Genomic DNA, 25,944 nt, shown 5'->3' with positions numbered 1-25,944 from the left:
GAGTGATATAGATTTCTGACCTAACAGCTTTAGTGCCTTGCTAAACTTTAACCTGTTAAGCCCTAGCCCTATTTTCTGAAAATCCGCCTAAAAATACAGACCTACTGTAAGTAAATGGAATATTGCTCCACTTCTACAAGGTTCATTTGCATGTTCTTTGTATCTAGGGGCATCTATGGATCTCATGGAATGTATCCCCAGTGTCAGAAATATTGTGTCTGTTACTAGGCTTGAGTAAATTGTGATGAAACAAAAGAGAATATCAATTATGATTATTTTGCATCTTTGACAGTGCTAAAAATTACCAGACATGAAAAACTGCCACTGAGCTCATTCAGCACCTTCTTGAGATCATGTGTACTAATAATCTAAGCAAATGAATAAAGGGAAGATGATTAAACAGAAGGTTTTGTAGATACAGTACTGAATTCTGCCATCCGGACACATGCAATTTGAAATATTATTATAGAATATAGAATACCAGGCCTATAGGCCTAAATTACATTATTATAGCCAACTCGCACATCTATGGATCGGGCCAAATCTTCTCTTTCCAATGGCAGAGTTCAATTTGGATTTAGTATCTCCAGGCGCGCACTGAAGAACCGTGAATGAAATCTACTGTATGTACAGTACAGTTCCATTCTAATAATGGATATGGCTCCGCCATTTTGGATCCGTTTGCAATGCGGATTGTTGCTAAATGTTCACAGAAGGTAGACACACTAACTGCGCTCCAATCTATGCCAATGACGTTCAGTTTTGTGGTAGAGAATCCCGATAAATAAGAGAGATTAAAAAAATTCATACACAAATCATTTGCATGCAGAAAGCTAGAATCGGCTGGGTAATGTAGTTTTTCGAAATTTCAACGCTCATTGAGAGCTCTGGATGCCCTCTGCTCATATGACTACAACTGGTGACGCTTTGCTGATAAAAAATGCCGGATATTTGCAAAATTATTAACACATTCCATAAACTGAAATCTCAATAATAACACTTTAACATATTGGTAAAAAAACGTATTGCTGGAAATATACACTATGACTGCTGTAGTGACATGGTTATGGTATTTACTCTTGGATGCATTTGAAAAGAAAACGCTACTTAATGTCATACAGTCTAGAAACATTTATTTATGACGTGATGTCATTTGCGGTCCGCCGATTGACCGCTCAGGCTAAAGTGGTTAAGGTGGTTGGCACCGTTGGTCGGCTGGCTCAGAGCAGGAATACACCCTCCCATTGGTGCTCAGGATCGAACCAGTAACCTTTTGGCTACTGGTTGTCCTCCCTAACTCTAGGCCCTCTGGACAACCCAGGGGCGATATGTGATAAGGCCTATTTTGAAACACTTGACATCTTTCACGATTATGTGAGAATGCTGTTTCATCCAGAATTACATGCTGTATTTTCCTCTTTCAGCTCAAGCACCTCAGATTGGCGGATTTCCCTGGGTCTTCAGAACCTAGAGGGCAGTAACCCAAATAAAGATTCAAAAACCGTTGCTGAAATAGTGCTTCATCCAGACTATGACAGTCTCACCAGTGACAACGACATCGCTCTGCTCAGACTCTCCTCACCAGTCAGCTTCACTGACTATATCAGACCCGTCTGTCTGGCAGCCAGTGACAGTATGTTCAACACTGGTACTGATAGCTGGGTCACTGGCTTTGGTGCCGTCGAGGAAGGAGGTGAGGATGTCAACAGACTTGCTGTGGCCTATTGACTTATCAGGTATATATTCTAAAACGTCAGTTGGTCTTTGTAAATCTTCTGTTTTTCTGTCTGTGCCTCAGTCGCTCTGCCTTTCCCTGAAACGTTACAAGAAGTGGAGGTTCCAGTTCTGGGCAACAGACAGTGTAACTGTCTCAATGGAGTCGGTACGATCACAGACAACATGATCTGTGCTGGTGTACTGGCAGGAGGCAAAGACTCATGTCAGGTACTGTTATATTCAAATCCACTCAAGCGTTAACCATGACAGGAAGTAAAAGGCAAAGAACAAACCTATTTCTATCTGTTTCAGGGTGACTCAGGAGGACCAATGGTGAACAAACAGGGCTCCGTCTGGGTCCAGTCTGGAGTTGTTAGTTTTGGTTTTGGCTGTGCTCGACCCAATCTGCCCGGGGTCTACTCCAGAGTGTCCCGTTACCAGTCCTGGATCAACTCCCACATCAGCAGTGACAAGCCAGGCTTTGTCCAGTTTACCTCCAGTGGGCCGGATGCTGACAGCAGCTACACCTGTCCTGGACTGCCAGGGCCTGTTACCTCTGTTCCAGCCATTACAACTACGACCATAGAGCCAGCTGTAGTTGTTTCAAGTGCTAAAGGTGAGACTCAGAAGTGGTCATCTGGTTTTTTCTTGACAAATTGTATTTTAGTACTTGTTGCATATAAAAAGGTATTGTGTGATTCTAGTTGTTTTAATCTCTTCTCTAGTGTGTGGAGCCACCCCCCTCAACAATAGAATAGTAGGAGGAGAGGATGCTCCAGCAGGAAGTTGGCCCTGGCAGGCTAGTCTGCAGAGGTTTGGTGGCCATGTTTGTGGTGGATCCCTCATCAACAGGGAGTGGGTGATGTCTGCTGCCCACTGCTTCAGCAGGTGAGTGATATAGACTTCTGACCTAACAGCTTTAGTGCCTTGCTAAACTTTAACCTGTTAAGCCCTATTTTCTGAAAATCCGCCTAAAAATACATACCTAAGTAAATGGAAGATTGCTCCACTTCTACAAGGTCCATTTGCATGTTCTTGGTATCTAGGGACATCTATGGATCTCATGGAATGTATTCCCAGTTTCAGAGATATTGTGTCTGTTTCTAGGCTAGAGTAAATTGTGATGAAACAAAGGAGAATATAAATTATGATTTTTTTTGCATCTTTGACAGTGCTAAAAATGACCAGACATGGAAAACTGCCACTGAGCTCATTCAGCACCTTCTTAAGATCATGTGTACAAATAATCTAAGCAAATGAATAATGGGAATATGAGTAAACAGAAGGTTTTGTAGATACAGTACTGAATTCTGCCATCCGGACACATGCAATTGTCAGGATGGAGGTAGGTGAGTTCCAATTGTTGTAGGCAATCACAGATGGAGAAGGTATACTCTTGAACAGGTTCGACTTTAATAGTAAAGAACACAAAGAGTAATACTAGGATACTATGCCAAAGGCAAAGGAAAGAGAGAATAGATAATTATTATATAATTATTCGAGAATGTTTCATCCAGAAATACATGCTGTATTTTCCTCTTTCAGCTCAAGCACCTCAGGTTGGCGGATTTCCCTGGGTCTTCAGAACCTAGAGGGCAGTAACCCAAATAAAGATTCCAGAACCGTTGCTGGAATAGTGCTTCATCCAGACTATGACGGTTTCACCAGTGACAACGACATCGCTCTGCTCAGACTGTCCTCACCAGTCAGCTTCACTGACTACATCAGACCCGTCTGTCTGGCAGCCAGTGACAGTATGTTCAACACTGGTACTGATAGCTGGGTCACTGGCTTTGGTGCCGTCGAGGAAGGAGGTGAGGATGTCAACAGACTTGCTGTGGCCTATTGACTTATCAGGTATATATTCTAAAACGTCAGTTGGTCTTTGTAAATCTTCTGTTTTTCTGTCTGTGCCTCAGTCGCTCTGCCTTTCCCTGAAACGTTACAAGAAGTGGAGGTTCCAGTTCTGGGCAACAGACAGTGTAACTGTCTCAATGGAGTTGGTACGATCACAGACAACATGATCTGTGCTGGTGTACTGGCAGGAGGCAAAGACTCATGTCAGGTACTGTTATATTCAAATCCACTCAAGCGTTAACCATGACAGGAAGTAAAAGGGAAAAAACAAACCTATTTCTATCTGTTTCAGGGCGACTCAGGAGGACCAATGGTGAACAAACAGGGCTCCGTCTGGGTCCAGTCAGGAGTTGTTAGTTTTGGTTTTGGCTGTGCTCGACCCAATCTGCCCGGGGTCTACTCCAGAGTGTCCCGTTACCAGTCCTGGATCAACTCCCACATCAGCAGTGACAAGCCAGGCTTTGTCCAGTTTACCTCCAGTGGGCCGGATGCTGACAGCAGCTACACCTGTCCTGGACTGCCAGCACCTACAACAACACCACCAATAATTATAACAAGCATTACTACTGAAGTCATTACAAGTCCAGCACGTGAGTATCTTGTCTGAATGTAAAAATATGAATAGTGAACATCTGCACGTGTTACATTCTCCCAGTGAAACTCCTCGCTGTTAGGTGAAAAGAAGCGGCTGGCAACTCCACATGTATAGGATGAAGCATGTGGTAGTCTACACCCTCCCCAGACCAACAGTAGGGCAAGCATGTGGTAGTCTACACCCTCCCCAGGCCAACAGTAGGGCAGCATGTGATAGTCTACACCCTCCCCAGACCAACAGAAGGGCAGCATGTGGTAGTCTACACCCTCCCCAGACCAACAGTAGGGCAGCATGTGGTAGTCTACACCTTCCCCAGGCCAACAGTAGGGCAGGATGTGGTAGTCTACACCCTCCCCAGGCCAACAGTAGGGCAGCATGTGGTAGTCTACACCCTCCCCAGACAGACAGTAGGGCAGCATGTGATAGTCTACACCCTCCCCAGGCCGACAGTAGGGCAGCATGTGGTAGTCTACACCCTCCCCAGACTGACAGTAGGGCAGCATGTGGTAGTCTACACCCTCCCCAGACCAACAGTAGGGCAGCATGTGGTAGTCTACACCTTCCCCAGGCCAACAGTAGGGCAGGATGTGGTAGTCTACACCCTCCCCAGGCCAACAATAGGGCAGCATGTGGTAGTCTACACCCTCCCCAGACAGACAGTAGGGCAGCATGTGATAGTCTACACCCTCCCCAGGCCGACAGTAGGGCAGCATGTGATAGTCTACACCAGGGGTGGCCAACCTTTTTTGAACCAAGATCTACTTTTTTATTTACCACCTAGCATGAGAGCTACCAGCCAAAATTGTATATTGTAAGCCGTCATTTGAGGCTTTATAAAAGCAACATAATGAACACAAATCTGTCAGTGCCGAGTCCGACCTCATCTTAAATAACAAACAGCATTGCTTGTTGTAGTTAACAAGGAGAGGAAGAGTTGATTTAGCAAAAAAAAAAAAAAAAAAAAAAAAAATTAATAATCACATTTTATTAATCAAGATCTACTTGAAATCAGCCCGCGATCTACCTGTCGATCGCGATCGACTGGTTGGGCACCACTGGTCTACACCCTCCGCAGGCCGACAGTAGGGCAGCATGTGGTAGTCTACACCCTCCCCAGACAGACAGTAGGGCAGCATGTGGTAGTCTACACCCTCCCCAGGCCGACAGTAGGGCAGCATGTGGTAGTCTACACCCTCCCCAGACCGACAGTAGGGCAGCATGTGGTAGTCTACACCCTCCCCAGACTGACAGTAGGGCAGCATGTGGTAGTCTACACCCTCCCCAGTCCGACAGTAGGGCAGCATGTGGTAGTCTACACCCTCCCCAGACTGACAGTAGGGCAGCATGTGATAGTCTACTCTACACCCTCCCCAGACTGACAGTAGGGCAGCATGTGGTAGTCTACACCTCCCCAGACCGACAGTAGGGCAGCATGTGATAGTCTACTCTACACCCTCCCCAGACTGACAGTAGGGCAGCATGTGGTAGTCTACACCTCCCCAGACCGACAGTAGGGCAGCATGTGATAGTCTACTCTACACCCTCCCCAGACCGACAGTAGGGCAGCATGTGATAGTCTACAGTACACCCTCCCCAGACCGACAGTGGAAAATGCGTGCAACGACCAGGAAGGGAATTGCCATAACGACTAAATTGGGGGATGGGAGAAAAATATGTTTTTAGCGGATTCATTTACAGGTATTTTAACTTTTTTTAAAGTATCTTTTGATTTTCTTTCCCCCATTTCTGTGTCAGGGTCAGTGTGTGGCCGCGCCCCTCTGAACAACAAGTTAGGGGACAGCAGCAGCGTTGTCTCTGGGGGGACCTGGCCCTGGTTGGTCAGTCTCCACAGACACGGGGTCCACGTCTGTGGAGCAACACTCGTCTCCGACAGATTCGTCCTCACTGCTGCGCAGTGCTTCTCCAGGTGAGCCTCTCTTTGATGAGTACACGTAACAAAGCACGTTGAACGTCTGTCCCTTAGCAACGCTGCCGGCAAATATGTATATTTTCAGCACTACGTTTGTTTACCAATAATTTTAAGTGTTATTAGTGAAATATGAGTTTACAAAAATCTCAGCGCATTGAGTCAGAAACGGGCGCATATTGACGCGAGGAAGTGGCGCAGCCAAAAGTGAGTGTAGTCTTTTGAAAGAAGAGACCCAGGGCTTTCGATGGGCATTTGAATAAAAAACAAACTACACTACCCAGCTCACACCAGCCCCTGTAAAACTGGTGGCGCATTTTGCATTATAAAAAAGTTACTGTACTTACAGTAGATTTCATTCACTGTATTTGCTGCCCTGTTATGGGCGCCTGGTGGTACTAAATCCCGATTGACCTCTGCCATTGGAAAGAAGAGATTTGGCCCGATCCATAGATGTATTACTTGGCCATAATAAGGTAATTTATAGGCCTGATATTCTATATTCATATTTCAAATTGCATGTGTCCGGATTTTTTGTACACTTGATCTCAAGAAGGTGCTGAACAAGCTCAGTGGCAGTTTTCTTTTCACCATCAATCTTACCATGGTGTTATTCACCGTCAAAGATGAAAAGTATAGTAACAGACACAATATTTCTGACACTGGGAATACATCCCCTGCGCTCCATAGATGTCCTTAGATACCAAGAACAAGCAAATGGACCTTGTAGACGTGGAGCAATCTTCTATTTACTTGAGTATGTACTTTTAGGTGGATTTTCTGAAAATATGAATGAACAAAAGAACGAAACGCTATTCATCTTCCAACAGCTCCAGCCCAAATGCCAGTGAGTGGAGCGTGTCCCTGGGCCAGCGGCTGGAGAGCGGCTCGGACGTGTTTGAGATGTCCTCGGGCGTGTTGGACGTCACAGTGAGCAGCATGTCCGGTCCCAACGTGGCCCTGCTGCGGCTGGTCCACACGCTCAGCTACAGCGATCACATGCAGCCTGTGTGCATCGACCTGAGCAACGACATCAGCTTCCCTACTGGAACCCAGTGCTGGGTGGCAGGCTGGGGGCAGGGAAACCACACCAGAGGTAACCATTACATTAGTACTGGGTGGCAGGCTGGGGGCAGGGAAACCACACCAGAGGTAACCATAACATTAGTACTGGGTGGCAGGCTGGGGGCAGGGAAACCACACCAGAGGTAACCATTACATTAGTGCTGGGTGGCAGGCTGGGGGCAGGGAAACCACACCAGAGGTAACCATAACATTAGTACTGGGTGGCAGGCTGGGGGCAGGGAAACCACACCAGAGGTAACCATAACATTAGTACTGGGTGGCAGGCTGGGGGCAGGGAAACCACACCAGAGGTAACAGTGCTGGGTGGCAGGTTGGGGGCAGGGAAACCACACCACAGGTAACAATTACATTAGTGCTGGGTGGCAGGCTGGGGGCAGGGAAACCACACCAGAGGTAACAGTGCTGGGTGGCAGGCTAGATTACATTAGATTACATTCAAATGTATTGTCATCATACAGCACAAACTAAAAGAAGTTTGGCATCCAACCAGAGTACAAATGTAAAAGTAAAGTGCAATAGTAATATACAATGTACAGGTGATTAAACTGGGTATAGTAATAGTGCTAATCAGAGGTATGTACCAGAGCATGTGAGCGGAGCGCGAGCAGAGCGAGGAGCTGAGCGGATGGATTTTGAAGTGAGCACGGAGCGGGCTTTAAAATCGGTCAGAGTGACTCCGGAGCGAGAGCTCTCCTCCGCTCCCTGCCGCTCCCAGCCGCTCCCAGCCGCTCAGTGCACACGATCACACAGTGGTTTAAACTGACGTAATATACATTTAGTACAATGCCAAAGCAATAGGTGGCGATGTAGTTCAAACATGAAGGCCATTTTCAACCAATCAGAAGGGTGAACACGTCACTAGTCACTACACATCCTGCTAAATCAAAACAGAAAATCTGCAACCTGTTAATCTGTAGACCGTTTTCGCCTAAAGGTACATGCCTAAGTAAATGGAAGATTGCTCCACTTCTGCAAGGTCAATTTGCATGTTCTTGGTATCTAGGAACATCTAGGGACCTGGGGGTATGTATTTCCAGTGTCAGAAATATTGTGTCTGTTACTAGGCTGAGTAAATTGTAATGAAGAAAAGGAGAATATAAATTATGATTTATGATTTTTGCATCTTTGATCAAAAATTGATACGGGTAGGAGAAAATGGTCACTGAGCTCATTCACCACCTTATTGAGATCATGTGTACAAAAAATCTAAGCAAATGAATAAATGGAAGATGATTAAACAGAAGGATTTGTAGATACAGTAATTAATGATAATCGATTTTAATTATAAATTCATATTTGACCTTGAACATGCCCTTATTATGGCCAAATCATACATCTATGGATAGGGAAAATGCTCCTCTTTCCAATGGCAGGGTTGAATCTGGATTTAGTCATTTCCTTGCAGTTTTTACGATAATTAGCATTTTCCGATAAATTCGTATTTCCGATAAATCGCATAAAACATCGGTAAAATGAAAATATACACTTTGACTACTGTTTTTGATAGGGTTATGGTCTTTACTCTTTGCTACAATTTTTTTTTTAAAACATTAACCTCTTAACATCCAAGGGCCCACATGTGGACAATTCTTTGCCGACCTCTAGTGGCTCGGGTGTGCATTTCTTTTAATACAATATATAGATAGAATTAAAGCCCTATTTGTTGCCTGTCGATTACCCTTTCAGGTGACAAAATCCGTTCAGCGTTTCTCGAGTTACATGCCGATATGTGAGGCGTGCGCCAAAGTTCGCAAAAGTACACATTACCACCCCCGACTCCCGGGGCTCTAGTTCCGTCAATCATTTGGCGATCTCGAAAATATTTACACAGCGTTGTAGCCAATGAGTGTGGCTTTCCAATGATACCCCATGGCCCATGATATGATAATTGGGGATCTAATACGGTCTCTATTGATCGATTTATGATAAAGAAAAGCAGGGGGTCCTATAGGGGGACCTTAAGGCTTAACAGGTCACCTCGGGACTCGGGTGAACTAGTATTTAGCAACATTTATTTTCAGCAAGAAACAAACAAAATGCAATAAAAAAAGAATACATTCACTGTGTTCTGCCTCATTTATTGATGAAACAAAACCAACATCAACACAATGTACCACCAAGAGTGGAGAGTTTAGTCTCACAAAAAGAGCGCTGGTGTTGTTAGCTTACATGCTAACGTGAATGGGATCTGCCAGTATAAACACTTAGCATTGCGGCTAGGCTAGCGAACATTAGCATAGTAAAGCTAGTAGAATGGTTGAAAAATGTTATTTAAAAGATTGCAGAATGGGTACAATACAATACGGCTCAATACAAACAATTGTTAAGGGGCCCAGGGGGTGCAGACTGTTGTAGTTTGGTCAAATCAAGCTAATTTACATTATGCTCCAAACATTTTTATGTTTTCTGCTGGAGCGCTTGATGCGCAAATGAAGATGAGCACTGAGCGAGCGGAGAGCAGCTTGGGGGGGGGGGGGCCAACATGAGCGAATGAGAGCGGAACTAAGCCATCCTGAGCGAAGAGCAGATTTCTCGGCCGCTCCGCGCCGCTCACATGCTCTGGTATGTACAGAGTTGTAGTATTAATATGTACAGTGATACAGGTATAAAGACACTATGGTAGTAAGTCATACTGGCCAGCAGCGTAACTAGAGTAGAGTAGGTAAGAGATATGTACAGATATAGATATAGTATCTACTATGATATGTAAAAGGATTATAATGCAGGTATGTACAGAGAGATGTGGATATATATATATATATATACTGTGTACAGGGGCGCGGGAAGTGGGGGTGCGGGGGGTGCTCCAGCACTGCAACTGCAACTGCAAGGTTGTTTTGGCCTTTATTCTATTGGAATACCGAGGCTACTCAATGTCATAGAGCGGAGCGGCACTGCAGATTTACCCTATTCTTGGAATTCATTGCCAGATCCATAGGGGTGCTGTCTTGATAATGCAGTGTTATTAAAGCAGCGTGTAGCTGACTCATGAACCAGTTGGGATTCGAATAGACGCGGCCTGGAAGCGTCAGCGCGGAACTGGAAATCCGTTGGTAAAATAAATAGCGGCCTGGAATCGTTTTTGGGACAATTCGCAGTAAAGGAATATATCTGTCGGCGATGTTGTAAGCAGGAACGAATTGCAGAGAGGGAGGACTGACTGAAGTGGAGAGTGTGTTTACTTGTGTCTCAGAAAAGAAATGTCTCAAAAACGATATCTGATTTCTTTAATAATAATAACCTGGACTTGCTGCAGCATATGCATCAGGATATTCTGGACTCACTGGACATTCATGTTGTCATGAAGGAGTTTATTTCCACCACTCCTGAACGCAAGACCACCTTCTGTGTTTTACCGTCTTCGGAATAGGTAATGTGTGTTTATTATCGCTCCTGTAGCGATTGTTGTTGTGACAGTGACACACACACACACACACACACACACACACACACACACACACACACACACACACACACACACACACACACACACACACACACACACACACACACACACACACACACACACACACACACACACACACACACACACACACACACACACACACACACACACACACACACACACACACACACACAGATCCTGTGCGGTGTGCGAAACGAAAGTCCAAACGCTAGTTGCGTCTATCGACAATAAATCGTCTTCTGATTAGAGAAAAAACTGCTGCATTTCATGTGTGAACTGTCCACATGTTGGTGTTCAAGTTTGTCTGTTGTAGTGTAAAATATTGATCTTTCAAATGAATGGAAAATCACGAATGATGCGCTTCGCGCATGCATTTAATATGACGTTATTATTATTATTATTTATCTCCGACTCCCGCACCCCCAAGTCTGACCGACTTCCCGCGTCCTTGACTGTATATATATACGGTAAGAATAAATATATGTACTGTATACGGTATATACATGTAACGGTTGTGATATCGTCACCTTAAACTTCGATGCCCCGGGGGAGTTTCGGACCCGTGGTCTGCCGCACCACGGGTCGACAGCACAGACCGCTATACCAAGAGGTGAATTCACTCCTTGGCAACGTGTCTATGTGTCTTTTAAGGGAGAGAGTGAGTTTAACTCGTAGTACCGCTACTCGCCACAGTCACTTCACACCACTTGGAGTCCATCGTGACTGCGCCTTGTGGTACCATCTGTTACATACAGCATTATTGTACATGCCATCATACAGAGTTATATGGGTTATATGCAGGTGTATAAGTAGGTATATAGAAGGATTATATGCAAGTGTATTCAGACAGATATGGATATATATATATATATATATATATGCAGTAAGTGTAAATATATAAATATAAAACGTCCTACAACTAAACAGCTCCAAAACCGAAGCCATCCTAATTGGTACCCCCCACCAGGTCCAATCGTCCCCCATAACCAGCATCTCCTTCTCCGGCCATGACCTTCCCCTCTCATCCACTGTCACCAACCTGGGTGTAAAAATTTACCCTCACCTAAACTTTAAGGCCCACATCAAACACCTATGCAAAGCCTCCTTTTTCCACCTCAGGAACATTTCCAAAATCCGTCCCACTGTCACCCTCCCAGATGCTGAAAAACGTGTCCACGCCTTTGTGTGACTAAATTGTGTTGTGGAAATTGTTTGTAATTAGTTTCACCCAGCTGACAGAAACTGGAGGTGTGGCCTTTTGCTGCAGGTGTCACTCATCAGTAATTAGTGATAGTGATTTAAAGACTTGCTGGCATAGCGTCAGCGAAGCGTCGAGAAACGAAGAGGGACAAAGAGGAGGAGTTTTCCTGGAGTTCACCGCAGAGGGATCCACCGATCCACCCAGTGCTAAGTACACCATAATCCCATATTCCCGTCCCACTCTGCTATTTCCCTACTATCTCGCTTCCTCCCTAGCCCCTTCAACCTCCTCCTACCACTCTTGACACCACAATGTGCATCATACCTATATCCACAATCTGCTCCTCAAGAACAGAATCAACCCATCCACGCCAGTTTGCTAGCAACCCGGCTAATCTCTCCTACCCTCCTACAGCCACTAATACACCTGTCACAGTACAGGGAGGCTTATGGAATTGTCAATCAGCAGTCAAGAAAGCTGACTTCATTACTGCCTACGCCCATAGTCTAAATCTGCAGCTCCTGGCTCTAACTGAGACCTGGATAACCCCCAATAACTCGTCAACACCTGCAGCATTATCTACAAACTATAACTTCACTCACACACCTCGACCCTCCAGACGGGGTGGAGGCACTGGCCTCATGACATCTCCTTCATGGGCTACAAACCTAACGCAACTCCCAGAACTGTCACTCTCCTCCCTCGAATATCATGCAGTATCTGTCTCTAATCCTTTCAATCTCACCATTGTTACACTCTATCGCCCTCCAGGTCCCCTCGATCACTTCACAGATGAGCTGGACATGCTTCTAAGCTCCTTACCGGAAGATGGTACCCCGCTCCTTCTATTGGGCGACTTCAACCTGCCTGACTCATCTCAGTCGGTCCCAGTGGTCTCCCTCCTACAACAATTTGACCTGACTCCCACTGCCATGCCTCCCACCCACAAAGCAGGCAACTCCTTGGATCTCATATTTTCCCGTAACTCCAGCATCATTAACACCACGGTAACTCCCCTACATGTATCTGACCATTCCTTCATATCCTTCTCACTAACTCTCATGCTTAACCGAAAAGTCTTCACCCCAACTCAAACCGTCTCACTCAGACGCAACCTGCCCTCCCTATCCCCCTCCACCCTCTCCTCTGACATAATATCCGCTCTACCTTTGAGTGACACCTTCTCTGCTCTCCCCACAGAGATGGCAACCTCCACCCTCCTCTCAGCCCTTGCAACCTCCTTCGACAAGCTCTGTCCCCTCGTTGAGAAACCTGCCCGCCGTTCCCCACCCAGTCCATGGCTGACGGATGCAGTGAGAGAACAAAGACAGGTCCTGAGAGCGGCTGAGAGGAAGTATAGAAAGTCACGCCTCACTGCTGACATCGACACATATCACAACCTCTTGTTAACATTCTCCAAAACCATTACTAATGCCAAAGCTTCTTTCTTTCACCATAGGATCGAGGCCTCTGCCAAGAATCTTCGCAAACTGCATGCTACCATGTCCTCCCTCCTCACTCCCCCCCCACCTCCTCCTCCCTCATCTTTTTCTGCCGAAGACTTTGCGATCTTCTTTGAGGAAAAAGTGGAGAACATCCGCAGCTCCTTCTCCCAACCCCCACCCATTCCAAACGCTGAATCGAGAACCTCATCCTTCACTCTGTCATCTTTCTCTCCCATTACAGAAGCCGAGACCCTGACACTGGTAACGTCGAACCGTCCGACTACATGCCAGCTGGACCAGCTACCCTCCCCACTCCTCCAGACCATAGCACCGGACATCCTCCCATTCCTAACTGCAACCATCAACTCCTCACTCAACTCGGGGGTGGTCCCCACCTCCCTAAAACAAGCCAGAGTCACGCCCCTCATAAAAAAACCAACCCTGAACCCCACCGTCATAGCCAACTATCGCCCTGTCTCTCTTCTCTCCTTCCTTTCTAAAACACTTGAACGTGCTGTATCCAACCAACTTACTGCTTATCTCTTACAGAATGACCTCCTAGACCCCAATCAGTCTGGCTTCCGGACTGGCCACTCCACAGAAACGGCCCTCATTGCGGTCACAGAGGCACTTCACTTAGCAAAAGCGAAAGGCCTCTCCTCTGTCCTGATTCTCCTAGATCTATCTGCAGCCTTCGACACAGTCAACCATCAGATCCTCCTCGCGGCCCTCGCAGGAATGGGAGTGGCTGGATCTGCGCTGACATGGCTGACATCATACCTCAATGACCGCTCCTACCAAGTGTCATGGAGAGGGACTCTGTCGGCCACCCGCCCCCTCCGGACGGGTGTCCCCCAGGGCTCGGTCCTAGGACCCCTTCTCTTCTCCCTCTACACTAAATCACTGGGTAACATTATCACATCTCATGGCTTCTCATATCATTGTTATGCCGATGATACTCAACTCTTCCTCTCCTTCCCTCCCTCAGATATCCACGTCTCTGAGCGGATCTCGGCCTGTCTGTCTGACATCTCCGCCTGGATGACGACCAACCACCTCAAACTGAACCTAAGCAAAACAGAATTGCTCCACCTGCCGGCCAAATCCTCCCCCCTGACCGACCTCTCCATCACAGTCGAGAATGCAGCTGTGACCGCGTCGCCGACCGCCAAGAACCTTGGTGTTGTCCTCGACGACCAGTTGAACTTCTCTGCTCACATCGCAGCGACAACCAGAACCTGCAGATTCCTCCTGAGCAACGTCAGAAGGATACGCCCCTTCCTGACAAAAGAAGCCACCCAACTCCTCGTCCAATCAACAGTCATCTCCCGCCTCGACTACTGCAACGCACTGCTAGCTGGCCTCCCGGCCACTGCCACCAAGCCTCTTCAACTCATTCAAAATGCAGCGGCCCGCCTGATCTCAAACTTACCGAAGTCAGCCCATGTCACCCCACTTCTTAGGGACCTGCACTGGCTCCCCATTGCTGCACGTATCCGCTTCAAGGCCCTCGACCTAGCATACCGTGCGGCAAAGGGAACCGCTCCCGCCTACCTCCGGTCAATGGTCTCTAACTACACACCCTCAAGACCCCTACGCTCTGCGTCTTCTGGCCGCCTCAGATCTACTCCTATCCAAGCTCCCGGAGGGTCATCAAAGAGAAGCCGCCTATTCTCAGTCCTTGCCCCACAATGGTGGAATGAACTACCCATCCCAGTTAGGACAGCCGAATCCCGTCCAATCTTTCGCCGTCGACTAAAGACTCACTTCTTCAACCATTATCTGAAATGATAAAAAAAAAAAAAAATCTAACCCCGACTAACCTTAATGTCATGCACTTGTCCTAATAAACTAACCTACACTGTAACACGCAACACTTTGATGAACATTGTTACTCAGCTGATAGTTATACCCTTCTTGCTGTCTTGTCGCACAGAACTTGTAAGTCGCTTTGGATAAAAGCGTCAGCTAAATGACTAAATGTAAAAAATGTAATGTCTCCTCCAGGCTGGATTACTGTAATGCACTTCTCATCGGGATTCCTAGCAAGAGCCTCCAGAGGCTCCAATACATACAGAACAGCGCTGCTAGGATCCTGATGAGAGTGCGTAAACACGATCACACCCAGGCCCGGACTGGCCATCGGGAGCACCGGGAGTTTTCCCGGTGGCCTGGCCTGCACAATTTTTTTTTTTAAGTATCTAAAAAAAAAAAAAAAAAGGAAAAAAAAATATTATTTTTTAATTTTTTTTGCCAGGCCATTGTTTCTAGTTGTGGCGGCGGCGCGGCGCGATAGTTAGATAACCTAGGTGGGTGGGGAACAACCAGGATTTCACTGTCTGCAACAGAGTTGGAGAACTATCTGACTCTCTCCCTCACGCGGAACACACACACACAATGGAGCCGTGCTGCCGCTTGTGATTGGTGGAAGCGGGACCAGGCGATACAACTGATTGACAGCGTAGGCGGCGAATGGAATGGCAGACGGCACTCAGATGCAGAATAACAGCCAGGCAATGAGCCAGGTAGTGAGGGACTCGGGAGAGATACAGTAGAGCGAAAGTCAATTAACGTTGATGTCAAGATGGACAGTGGAAGAAAGAGAAAGGGTGGAGGAGAGAGGGATAAAACAAAGAAAAAGAAAGGCCCTTACAGGAGAGAGTGGTTAACTGTATTATAATAGTAAATAGAAAAATATGTTGTCCTCTTGCTTTTTTCTTTTTGAAGGTGGAGAGAGTAGCATTGCTAGTGCCACAACAGTTTTATTTGAGGTCCATAACAGTACATTGTACTAAGCAATTGTTGGCTCATTAGTTTGTGATTCACATGCACTAAAATTCACCAGAATGCAGGAAATTAAGTCTTTGTAACAAAAAAAATCCTGGTGGGGGACCCCCAGACCCCCCGCTTAAAAAGTGGCCTGATTGGGGCTATATTTCGCGCTATATCTCCCGGTATGAATTATTTCCCCAGTCCGGCCCTGATCACACCCATCCTCCACTCACTTCACTGGCTCCCCATCACCACCCGGACTGAATATAAAGTATCCCTTCTGACCCATCAATGCATCCACGGAAATGCCCTCCCCCTACCTAGAAGATATCCTCACTCCAGAACCCTCCACTCGTAACCTTCGCTCTGCCAACACAAACCGCCTCCTTCCCCCCAGGACCAAGCTCAGCACCATGGGCGCCTGTGGAATGCCCTCCCTGACTACCTCAGAGCACCACAGACCACTGCTTCTTTTAAAAGCCTTCTCTTAGTTTTAACCTTTTTATACATGCCTTGTGTGTTTTATCCCCTTTTTCTATGTTTTTATGCCTTGTTTGTTTCAAATATTTAATTGCCTATGTTTTTAAAGCCTATCTTTTTTACCCTGTAGCACTCTGAGATTTGGTTGGTTTCCAAATGTAGAGTGCATTACAAATTGAATGTATTATTATTATTATTATTATTATTATTATTATTATTATTATTATTATTATTATTATTATTATTATTATTATTATTATTATTATTATTATTATTATTATTATTATTATTATTATTATTATTATTATTATTATTATTATTATTATTATTATTATTATTATTATTATTATTATTATTATTATTATTATTATTATTTGATTTGAAATCTTTATATATATGTAAAGAGGAATGTAGTCATTGAGTATGACTTCATGATTTCTTGTTTTGGTTCAAAGATAGATTACTTTGTGGAATGCTCATCTCACCTGAGTGACTGTAATCATCCAGCAGGGGGCGATGAGGCTGGAGGTCTGCGGGATCTTGAGACCAACGTGACCAGTTGTGGGAACATTTCTGCCTCGGAGAACATCTGCACTTCTGCCCTGGAGCTCCAGCAGGTGGCGTGGCTCACAACATCCACTGCTGCTACACGTATACCGTACTCACTACTAACCTAACCCTAACTAACCCTCCAACACTCCTCCTACTAACCTAACCCTAACTAACCCTCCAACACTCCTCCTACTAACCTAACCCTAACTAATCCTCCAACACTCCTACTAACCTAACCCTAACTAACCCTCCAGCACTCCTCCTACTAACCCTCCAACACTCCTCCTCCTAACCCTCCAACCCTCCTCCTACTAACCCTCCAACCCTCCTCCTACTAACCCTCCAACACTCCTCCTACTAACCCAACCCTAACTAACCCTCCAACACTCCTCCTACTAACCTAACCCTAACTAACCCTCCAATGATCTCTCCATCCATCCTCCCTATTCCTCCCTTTCTCAATATATTTGAGTGATACACAAAGTGTTTGATATCCTGATTCCACACGTGGATCCTCTCAGTAGTACATACAATATTTATACAGAGATAGATTTGTCATTAACACTTTCAGTGCCCAGCAGGGGGCGCACATTTAGTGCTTGAATGCCCACCATCCACTTCAATGTTAGCGTTAATATCGCCTAATCTATGTTTTAAATTATGGCTATGTGTCTAATCTGCCCGTCGCTTATCAATGACTAATTTTCCAGTCAACATTGTCGAAGCGGATTGTTTTTTTATCGGTTCATTTCCGTTTTATAGCATTTTGAAAAGCCCTCGTTTTCAAGGGGGAAAAATATTCAGTTATAAACGCCCTGTACTGGAATATTCTAGAACGTTGTCATTTTTCGGCCTATTTATGAATCGTTTTCAAATAAACGCTAGATTATCGATAGTATATGTGTACGTATGCACGCTGGTGCCGCAAGCTGAAAATCTATTCTCTTAGTTCCTGATCGCTCGCACAGCCAAACAGCCATATCACACATAGGGGAAAAGCTTATATCTCCGTGAAAACAGGTCTGATTATCCTAAGACTGGTAAAATAGATTCCTTACCTGAGATCAGATGGTATCCAAAAAGATTATTCCAATTCCTGATCGCCATTCCAAAAATCAATCCTTTTATTGATCCAATGCAACGTACTGTAAACACATATTCCACGCATTCCTGAGGCTCCACAATGACTGGGATCATCTCCGGTTACATGCGTGAGAAGTAAAATGTGGATTCCGGAGTTTTTTTTTCTCATCCATTTTCATTGAGTCCATTCCAAAAGGGTGCATTACCATCTGGGAGACGATAGGGGGCGCTTTTTTCCACATCTGAGCTCCTGGTGGGGCTGGTTTCCCAACGGTAGACTCGGTTAATGAAATATGAATTCAGATCGCTAATAAAAAAAGAATTACGCTAATTGTCGTGGTGGGCATTCAGGGGGCGGACTGCTAACACGTGTTATGTCGTCCGTGGCATCCAAAGTGTTAAAGGTCCTATAGATAACATTCAGCCACTAGATGTCGCACTAGAGCACCAGCATGTCGTTTATCCAATCAGGTCATTCCACATGGGGGAAATGTGAAGTAGGGAGGGGATGCCTACAACACTCATTTTGGACCTGCCAAATTTTTTTTAATGATAAATTCATTAATCTGTATTTTATTTGGGGGGGAAACCAATACTTCTACACCTTTCTAAAAGCTCTGGGTGCATTATTTAAAAAGAAAATGATTACTCTACATAAACATTTTGTCTATAGCACCTTTAACCCTTCACCCCTTTTCCAGAAATGACGACTAACCTTCATACCGTGTTTTACTATTATGCACTTTGCTATTATGGAATCTACCTACTATATTACCTACCTATATTGCTACTATGTCTCTGTCTTTACTACTATGCACTCAAGACTGTAGCACTCAAGTTCAACACTGTTTGATGAACAATGTTACTTAGTTACCCTTAGCTGCCAGAGTTGTACCCTTCCTGCTGACTTGTTGTACCTTCCTGCTGACTTGTTGTACCTTCCTGCTGACTTGTTGTTCACAACTTGTTTTGTTCCCCAGGGAGGTCAGGGCTTTATAATGTGTTTTGTTCCCCAGGGAGATCAGGGCTTTATAATGTGTTTTGTTCCCCAGGGAGATCAGGGCTTTATAATGTGTTTTGTTCCCCAGGGAGATCAGGGCTTTATCATGTGTTTTGTTCCCCAGGGAGGTCAGGGCTTTATCATGTGTTTTGTTCCCCAGGGAGATCAGGGCGGTCCTTTGATGTGCCGGTCCGGTTCCTCCTGGTACCAGGCCGGTATGGTGACTCTAGATGACTCCGGCAGAAGCACCGATATCCAGACCTTTACCAAAACGTCCAGATTTGGCTCCTTCATCAAGGAGACGGTGGGGGACTTGCCCTCCCCGGCCACGCCTGCCACGGGAAACGCAGCAGCCTCCTCTCTTTCCTGCGTCCTTTATTTGACTGTCCCCACAATCTCCTTGTTCTTCCTTTCAGGCTGGTAGTCCGTCCTGTCATGGAATTGTTATTGGAGCCAGAAAATGTTAGTGCTTGTTAGCATCGCGCTTAGAACTGCTGGGGAACATGAAGCATTCTGTTGCTAAGCGATATTCCTGCTTCATGTTCACCATTGACCTTCACTAGTAGCTTAGCACAATCCCAACAAATGCTAACATTTTCTACTTCAACAGCGACTTTTTGGATGGACTCAAATGACAAACCTGGTGGGCTTCTCACAAGACGTGGCCACTCTGTTAACCCTAACCCTAACCAGGCAGGCCTCTCCGTTAACCCTAACCAGGCAGGCTTCTCCGTTAACCCTAACCCTAACCAGGTAGGCCTCTCCGTTAACCCTAACCCTAACCAGGCAGGCCTCTCTGTTAACCCTAACCAGGCAGGCTTCTCTGTTAACCCTAACTAGGCAGGCCTCTCCGTTAACCCTAACCAGGCAGGCTTCTCCGTTAACCCTAACCCTAACCAGGCAGGCCTCTCCGTTAACCCTAACCAGGCAGGCCTCTCCGTTAACCCTAACCAGGCAGGCTTCTCCGTTAACCCTAACCCTAACCAGGCAGGCCTCTCCGTTAACCCTAACCCTAACCAGGCAGGCTTCTCCGTTAACCCTAACCAGGCAGGCCTCTCCGTTAACCCTAACCAGGCAGGCCTCTCCGTTAACCCTGACCCTAACCAGGCAGGCTTCTCAAGACATGGCCACTCCGTTGAGGGCACTTTATGATGTATTTACATGAGAGGTTGATGCAGGGATTTTAAGTGTATCACAGTGTATGAGATCAGGATGTTGAGAACTGAACAGTCTCATCATGGTCACCATGGCTACAGTCTCATGATGGTCACCATGGCTACAGTCTCATGATTGTCACCATGGCTACAGTCCCATGATGGTCACCATGGCTACAGTCCCATGATGGTCACCATAGCTACAGTCCCATGATGGTCACCATGGCTACAGTCCCATGATGGTCACCATAGCTACAGTCCCATGATGGTCACCATGGCTACAGTCTCATGATGGTCACCATGGCTACAGTCTCATGATGGTCACCATGGCTACATGCAGTTGAAAGCTATTGAGGGGTAAAATTACAAGATAGAAATGTGAGAAAACATTCCAAGAAAACGTGTTGAGTCACCTTTAACATGTGAGGAGTCAAACTGAAGTGTTGAGTCACCTTTAACCTGTGAGGAGTCAAACTGAAGTGTTGAGTCACCTTTAACCTGTGAGGAGTCAAACGGAAGTGTCCGCCCTCTGGTGGCCAGTATGGAGACAGACATGTCCCCTACTAGCCCTTGACACAGACTGACAGAGACTTTTTTACCCGGACTGCCAGCGTGGCTGACACAGACGACCCCATAATGTGGTATGAAATATTATTCAAAGCCTGGCTAATTGACCATATTCACATGGCTGCCATTTTGGTCTTATGTCGTGCTCAGGATTGGATTCCTTCCCAATTATACATAATTATACACTATTTATATTAGTATTATATTGTTATACACTATTTATATTAGTATTATATTGTTATACACTATTTATATTAGTATTGTATTGTTATACACTATTTATATTAGTATTGTATTGTTATACACTATTTATATTAGTATTGTAATACACTATTTATATTAGTGTTGTCCTGCTAGTGTACATACTAGTGCTGTCAGGCGATTAAAAAAATTTATCTAATTAATTACAGGATTTGTAATTAATTAATCTAATTAATCGCATTTTAATCGCATTCCCATTTTATGCCTCATATTCTATATTCTATAATCATATTTCAAATTGCATGTGTCCGGATGGCAGAATTCAGTACTGTATCTACAAAACCTTCTGTTTAATCATCTTCCATCTATTAATTTGCTTAGATTTTTCAGGTCTGGTCAATTTGAGCATGGTGTTATTCACAGTCAAAGATAAAAAAAAATTGATATTCTCATTTGGTTCATTACAATTTACTCAAAATAAAATGTTCATTCAATCAATCACCGCGCAGATTGATTGATTGAATGAAAATGTTATTAACAGATTGCAGAATGGGTACAATACAGTACGGCTCAATACACACAATTGTTAAGGGAATGCAGACCAGAGAAAGACTTTCGTCTTGTTTACATCAGCGTCCCCCATTTTCAATTCATAATGAATTGTAAGTAAGGGTGCAACTTGCACCGTGCAATCCATTCTTTTTGGATCTAGCCCACAGTATTTCTGACACTGGGAATACATTCCCTGAGATTCATAGATGTCCCTAGAATCAGATACCAAGAACATGCAAATGTACCATATTAAAAAAAATCTGTAAATGTGTATTCTACATGCTTATGGAATGAATGAGATACAAAAAAAATATAATAATAAAAAAAAAAAAAAAAAACTTTTTTGTAATTAATTTTGAGTTAATTTTCATAACGCGATTATTTGCTGTGTAATTAATTAATCTAATTAACGCGATAAACTGACAGCCCTAGTACATACATCTTCTTCCGGCAAAAAAAAGTGTATAAGCTATCTAGGTTGAGTGGGGAATCCATGGCTCTCAAAACCATGAGCAAGGTGAATGGCAGAACTAAATTTCTGGCCAGAAAAGCACATTTATTAGACCCTGAAAGTCTTCGCATTCTAGCAAATGCACTTGTTTCTTGTTGCTTTGACTATGCTATCTGTTCTTGGTGGAGGTCTGACCAACGTTTTAAAAGATAAGTTACAGGTTTCCCAGAACAAACTCATCCGATTAACTCTAGGACTAGTCTCCAGAGCACATGTGGGCAAAAAACACTTCCAGTTGTTGGGCTGGCTCCCTCTGGAAGCCAGGTCCGTTCAACTTCAGCTCAACATAGTTCACAACATTTATAACAATAGGGCCCCCACTTATCTTACAAAATTATTTTCAGTGGAAACATGCATACCCATAACACCAGAGCCAGCAGACCTGTGTATTCCAAAGTTCAAAACAAATATGGGCAAATGTTCTTTAAAATTCTGGGGAGCCACAAATTGGAATTTGCTACCTTCACAGCAAAAATGCATTAGTAGCCGACACAATTTTAAGAAAAAAGTCAAATCATGGCTCCTCGACAAAGTTAAAAACTAGATTTTAAAATGCATGAAAATGTTGTCTGATATATTGTTGTCTGTGGCTACGTTTGTACTGCACTTAAAATGTACATGTCTATGTAGTTTGTCAATTTGTTATTTGTGGTCATGTTTTGTATTGTCTGACACCAAGGACCACAATGGAAATAAGTCTTGACTTTTTTGTGTAGCATCCTTGATGTTTTCTGGAATCTTGTATTTTTCTTTATGTCAAATCAAATCCCCCTAGTCGGTCCACTTGACTTGACTTGACATTGAAAGTGTCTTGATCTAGCACAGAATAGACGAGCCAGTCATGGTTTTATGATAAACAATGACTTCATAACTTACCTGCTAATGATAACGTTAACTAATGAAAATAATAAAGACACTTTCGCCGCCATGACTGCGTATCAATCAAACCCACCTTGTTGAGCATCTGCAACAACATAAACACACGGAGATGAGCAATGATTGTTGAATCGTCAACCGTATGAGAAACGGGTAAATATTTACGAAATCTAAGTGATTTTCCAACCTCGCGGAACTAGAGCTCGGTGAAGGCGCTGCTGGCTGTTCGCGCGTCACTCGGGGGGCGTGCTTCAGCGGCCAATCAGAGCGCAAAACGGCAACGCGGAACTGGAACAGCGTTGTAGAAGGCATTCACGCGTCCTGGTCGTTGCAACAGCGACTCCTACTGGTCGGTTGGGGCGCCTGTTCAGCAGGGAGGTGGTCTGGGGGAGATAGCGTGAAGTCTACACCCTCCCCAGACTGACAGAGGAGGCATGTGGTAGTCTACACCCTCCCCAGACCGACAGAGGAGACATGTGGTAGTCTATACCCTCCCCAGACTGACAGAGGGTGGCGCAATGACCAGGAAGCCTGAATACTTTTACCAACGGATTTCCAGTTCCACGTTCGCGTTCTGCGCTCTGATTGGCCACTGACGTTTCTGGTCGCGCCAATCGTGTGACGCCTATTTCTTTCACTGGTTAAGCTTAGGCACTCTTTCGAAGTTGGTTAAGGTTAGAGTTTGTCTTAGAGCAGGGCGATAGAACACCAGCCCTGATTCCAAACTCTAACCTTAACCAACTTCGAAAGAGTCGCCTAAGCTTAACCAGTGATAAACTAGGCGTTAGGTAGTTTGCTGCTCTTCGAGGGGGAAATGGGCGTGTCACGCAATTGAGGTGCGTGTATCCTTTCCGCAACGGAGTTCGGTTTTTCCGGGTTCCTCTGATTGGCCGCGACCCCCACGTGACCCGCCCCCCTATCCACCGCTCTGGCGCTGCCGCGGGCGGCAGAGCGAGCGGCCGCGGACTCGCTCGCTTCCTCAATTTATACGCATGGAAGTATTGACTGAATGAATGAATGAATGACTGAATGAATGAATGAATGAAAACTTTATTTAACAGATTGCAGAATGGGTACAATACAGTACGGCTCAATACACACAATTGTTAAGGGGATGCAGACCAGAGAAAGACGTTTGTCTTGTTTACATCAGGGTCCCCCATTTTCAATTCATATAGAACGACTACGCCGTAACAAATCATTAAAAAAATATACCGTTAACTGGAATATGTTGTGCCTTTACACATATGTTGGATTATGTAATTGGTTTGTCATGACAAACAAATAAAAAAATCGCGATTTACCCGCTGGCTACAACAACACAGTGATCGCTGAGCTCTGGCTCTGACTACATGCAGTCACTGAGTGTTGTTGTAGCCAGCGGGTAAATCGCGATTTTTTTATTTGTTTGTCATGACAAACCAATTACATAATCCAACATATGTGTAAAGGCACAACATATTCCAGTTAACGGTATATTTTTTTAATGATTTGTTACGGTGTAGTCGTTCTATATGAATTGAAAATGGGGGACCCTGATGTAAACAATGAGGAAGCTGCCGCGGCAGAGCGGTGGATAGGGGGGCGGGTCACGTGGGGGGCCAATCAGAGGAACCCGGAAACCGAATTCCGTTGCGGAAAGGATACACACGATTGGCGTGCACATGTCACATGACCAGAAACGTCAGTGGCCAATCAGATCGCACCAAAAAACGTCAGTGGCCAATCAGATCGCAGAACGCAAATGCGGAACTGGAAATCCGTTGGTAAAAGAATATACGCGACCAGGAATGTGACACACATTGACATAACAACTAAATTGGGAAGATATGGAAGCGATATGACCCCTTATGAGCGATCAAAGATCTCAGGTCAACTTGTGTCCTTATGCAAAAGTCTGCCTTGTGTTATGAATACATTTTTAGTTTCTTTATTTTGTAAGTTGCATGTTCTAACATTGCCAAAACATATGATTGTTTTAAATATATATATATATATGAAGTTACATATTTAAATAAATATTGTTTATAAAGCATACAATTGTACTGTACATATTTTTACATAAAGCATATCATTTTATTTAACAACGACAGTGTCATAGATGCTCAGTCTGTCCCTCAGTCTGTCGCCTCTCCGTCGCCTCAGTCTGTCCCCTCAGTCTGTCCCTTCAGTCTGTCCCCTCAGCTCAGAGTCTGTCAGGCCACTTTTTAGCGGGGGGTCTGGGGGTCCCCCACCAGGAACATTTAATTACAAAGACTTAATTTCCTGCATTCTGGTGCAGGGATTTAAAAAATGTTACCCTTTAAATGCCAGTGTTTGTGATGGCATCACAAATTATTGTTAAGAAACACACACAAATTTTTATATTTTCAATATATCAAATGCAAAGTGGATTTTTCTGGGGGGGAGGGGTATTACAAGCTAGCTGTTATGGTTTTGTAAGCAACCCCAACAGCACAACACAGACACGTATAGTTCAGAGTTAGCCAAAACGAAGGGCGTATTTATTTTCACAAACAGAAATGTGCAACAATTTATGTTAATCCAGTTGAGGGGAATGTCCTTTAGCAAAGTTGGGCTCTGCGGCTCAGCCTTTAGCAGAGTTGGGCTCTGCAGCTCTGCCTTTAGCAAAGTAGACTCTGCGGCTCTGCAGCTCTGCCTTTAGCAAAGTTGGCTCTGCGGCTCTGCAGCTCTGCAGCTTTACGCTATCCCACTCGAGGGGAAAAAAGAAACATAGAATGTCATTAGTCCACAAAACGTAGAAAATACAAGGGAGAGTCCAGTAACAAAACAATTCAACAAATCTTCAGTGTTTAACGAAACACACAAAAACGGTCGAAGGCAGTGAGTCCAGGACAAAAGACGAGGATATAAGTTCATAGAAAAATAGCCTTCCAAAAGACTCACCAGGAGCAAGGTCAAAGTGGAAAACGAGGCATGGG

At 44.8% G+C, this 25,944-nt stretch overlaps 1 protein-coding gene across 2 annotated transcripts in view; it reads left to right on the top strand.

The window, feature by feature from the left end:
• LOC311236057 (transmembrane protease serine 9-like) overlaps positions 1 to 25,944 on the top strand; it is an 83,318-nt gene that overhangs the window by 39,438 nt on the left and 17,936 nt on the right. The window contains exons 8-18 of one of the 2 annotated variants that reach the window (XR_014620193.1): positions 1,425 to 1,693; positions 1,799 to 1,944; positions 2,029 to 2,332; positions 2,442 to 2,604; positions 3,262 to 3,530; positions 3,636 to 3,781; positions 3,866 to 4,163; positions 5,924 to 6,095; positions 6,926 to 7,191; positions 17,014 to 17,123; positions 19,302 to 19,894. Coding sequence is in view for 1 of the 2 variants with exons in the window: in XM_084323645.1 (XP_084179771.1) it covers positions 1,425 to 1,693; positions 1,799 to 1,944; positions 2,029 to 2,332; positions 2,442 to 2,604; positions 3,262 to 3,530; positions 3,636 to 3,781; positions 3,866 to 4,163; positions 5,924 to 6,095; positions 6,926 to 7,191; positions 17,014 to 17,123; positions 19,302 to 19,565 (2,407 nt within the window). In the remaining variant the exon portion in view is untranslated. Of the gene's footprint in view, positions 1 to 1,424; positions 1,694 to 1,798; positions 1,945 to 2,028; positions 2,333 to 2,441; positions 2,605 to 3,261; positions 3,531 to 3,635; positions 3,782 to 3,865; positions 4,164 to 5,923; positions 6,096 to 6,925; positions 7,192 to 17,013; positions 17,124 to 19,301; positions 24,196 to 25,944 lie in introns of those variants that run through there. The other variant, XM_084323645.1, reaches the window with a different exon arrangement.

The sequence above is a fragment of the Notolepis coatsorum genome (assembly GCF_963971535.1).
Source record: "Notolepis coatsorum genome assembly, chromosome: 10".
Lineage (NCBI taxonomy): Eukaryota > Metazoa > Chordata > Actinopteri > Aulopiformes > Paralepididae > Notolepis > Notolepis coatsorum.
This window is presented reverse-complemented; position numbering and strand designations above follow the sequence as displayed.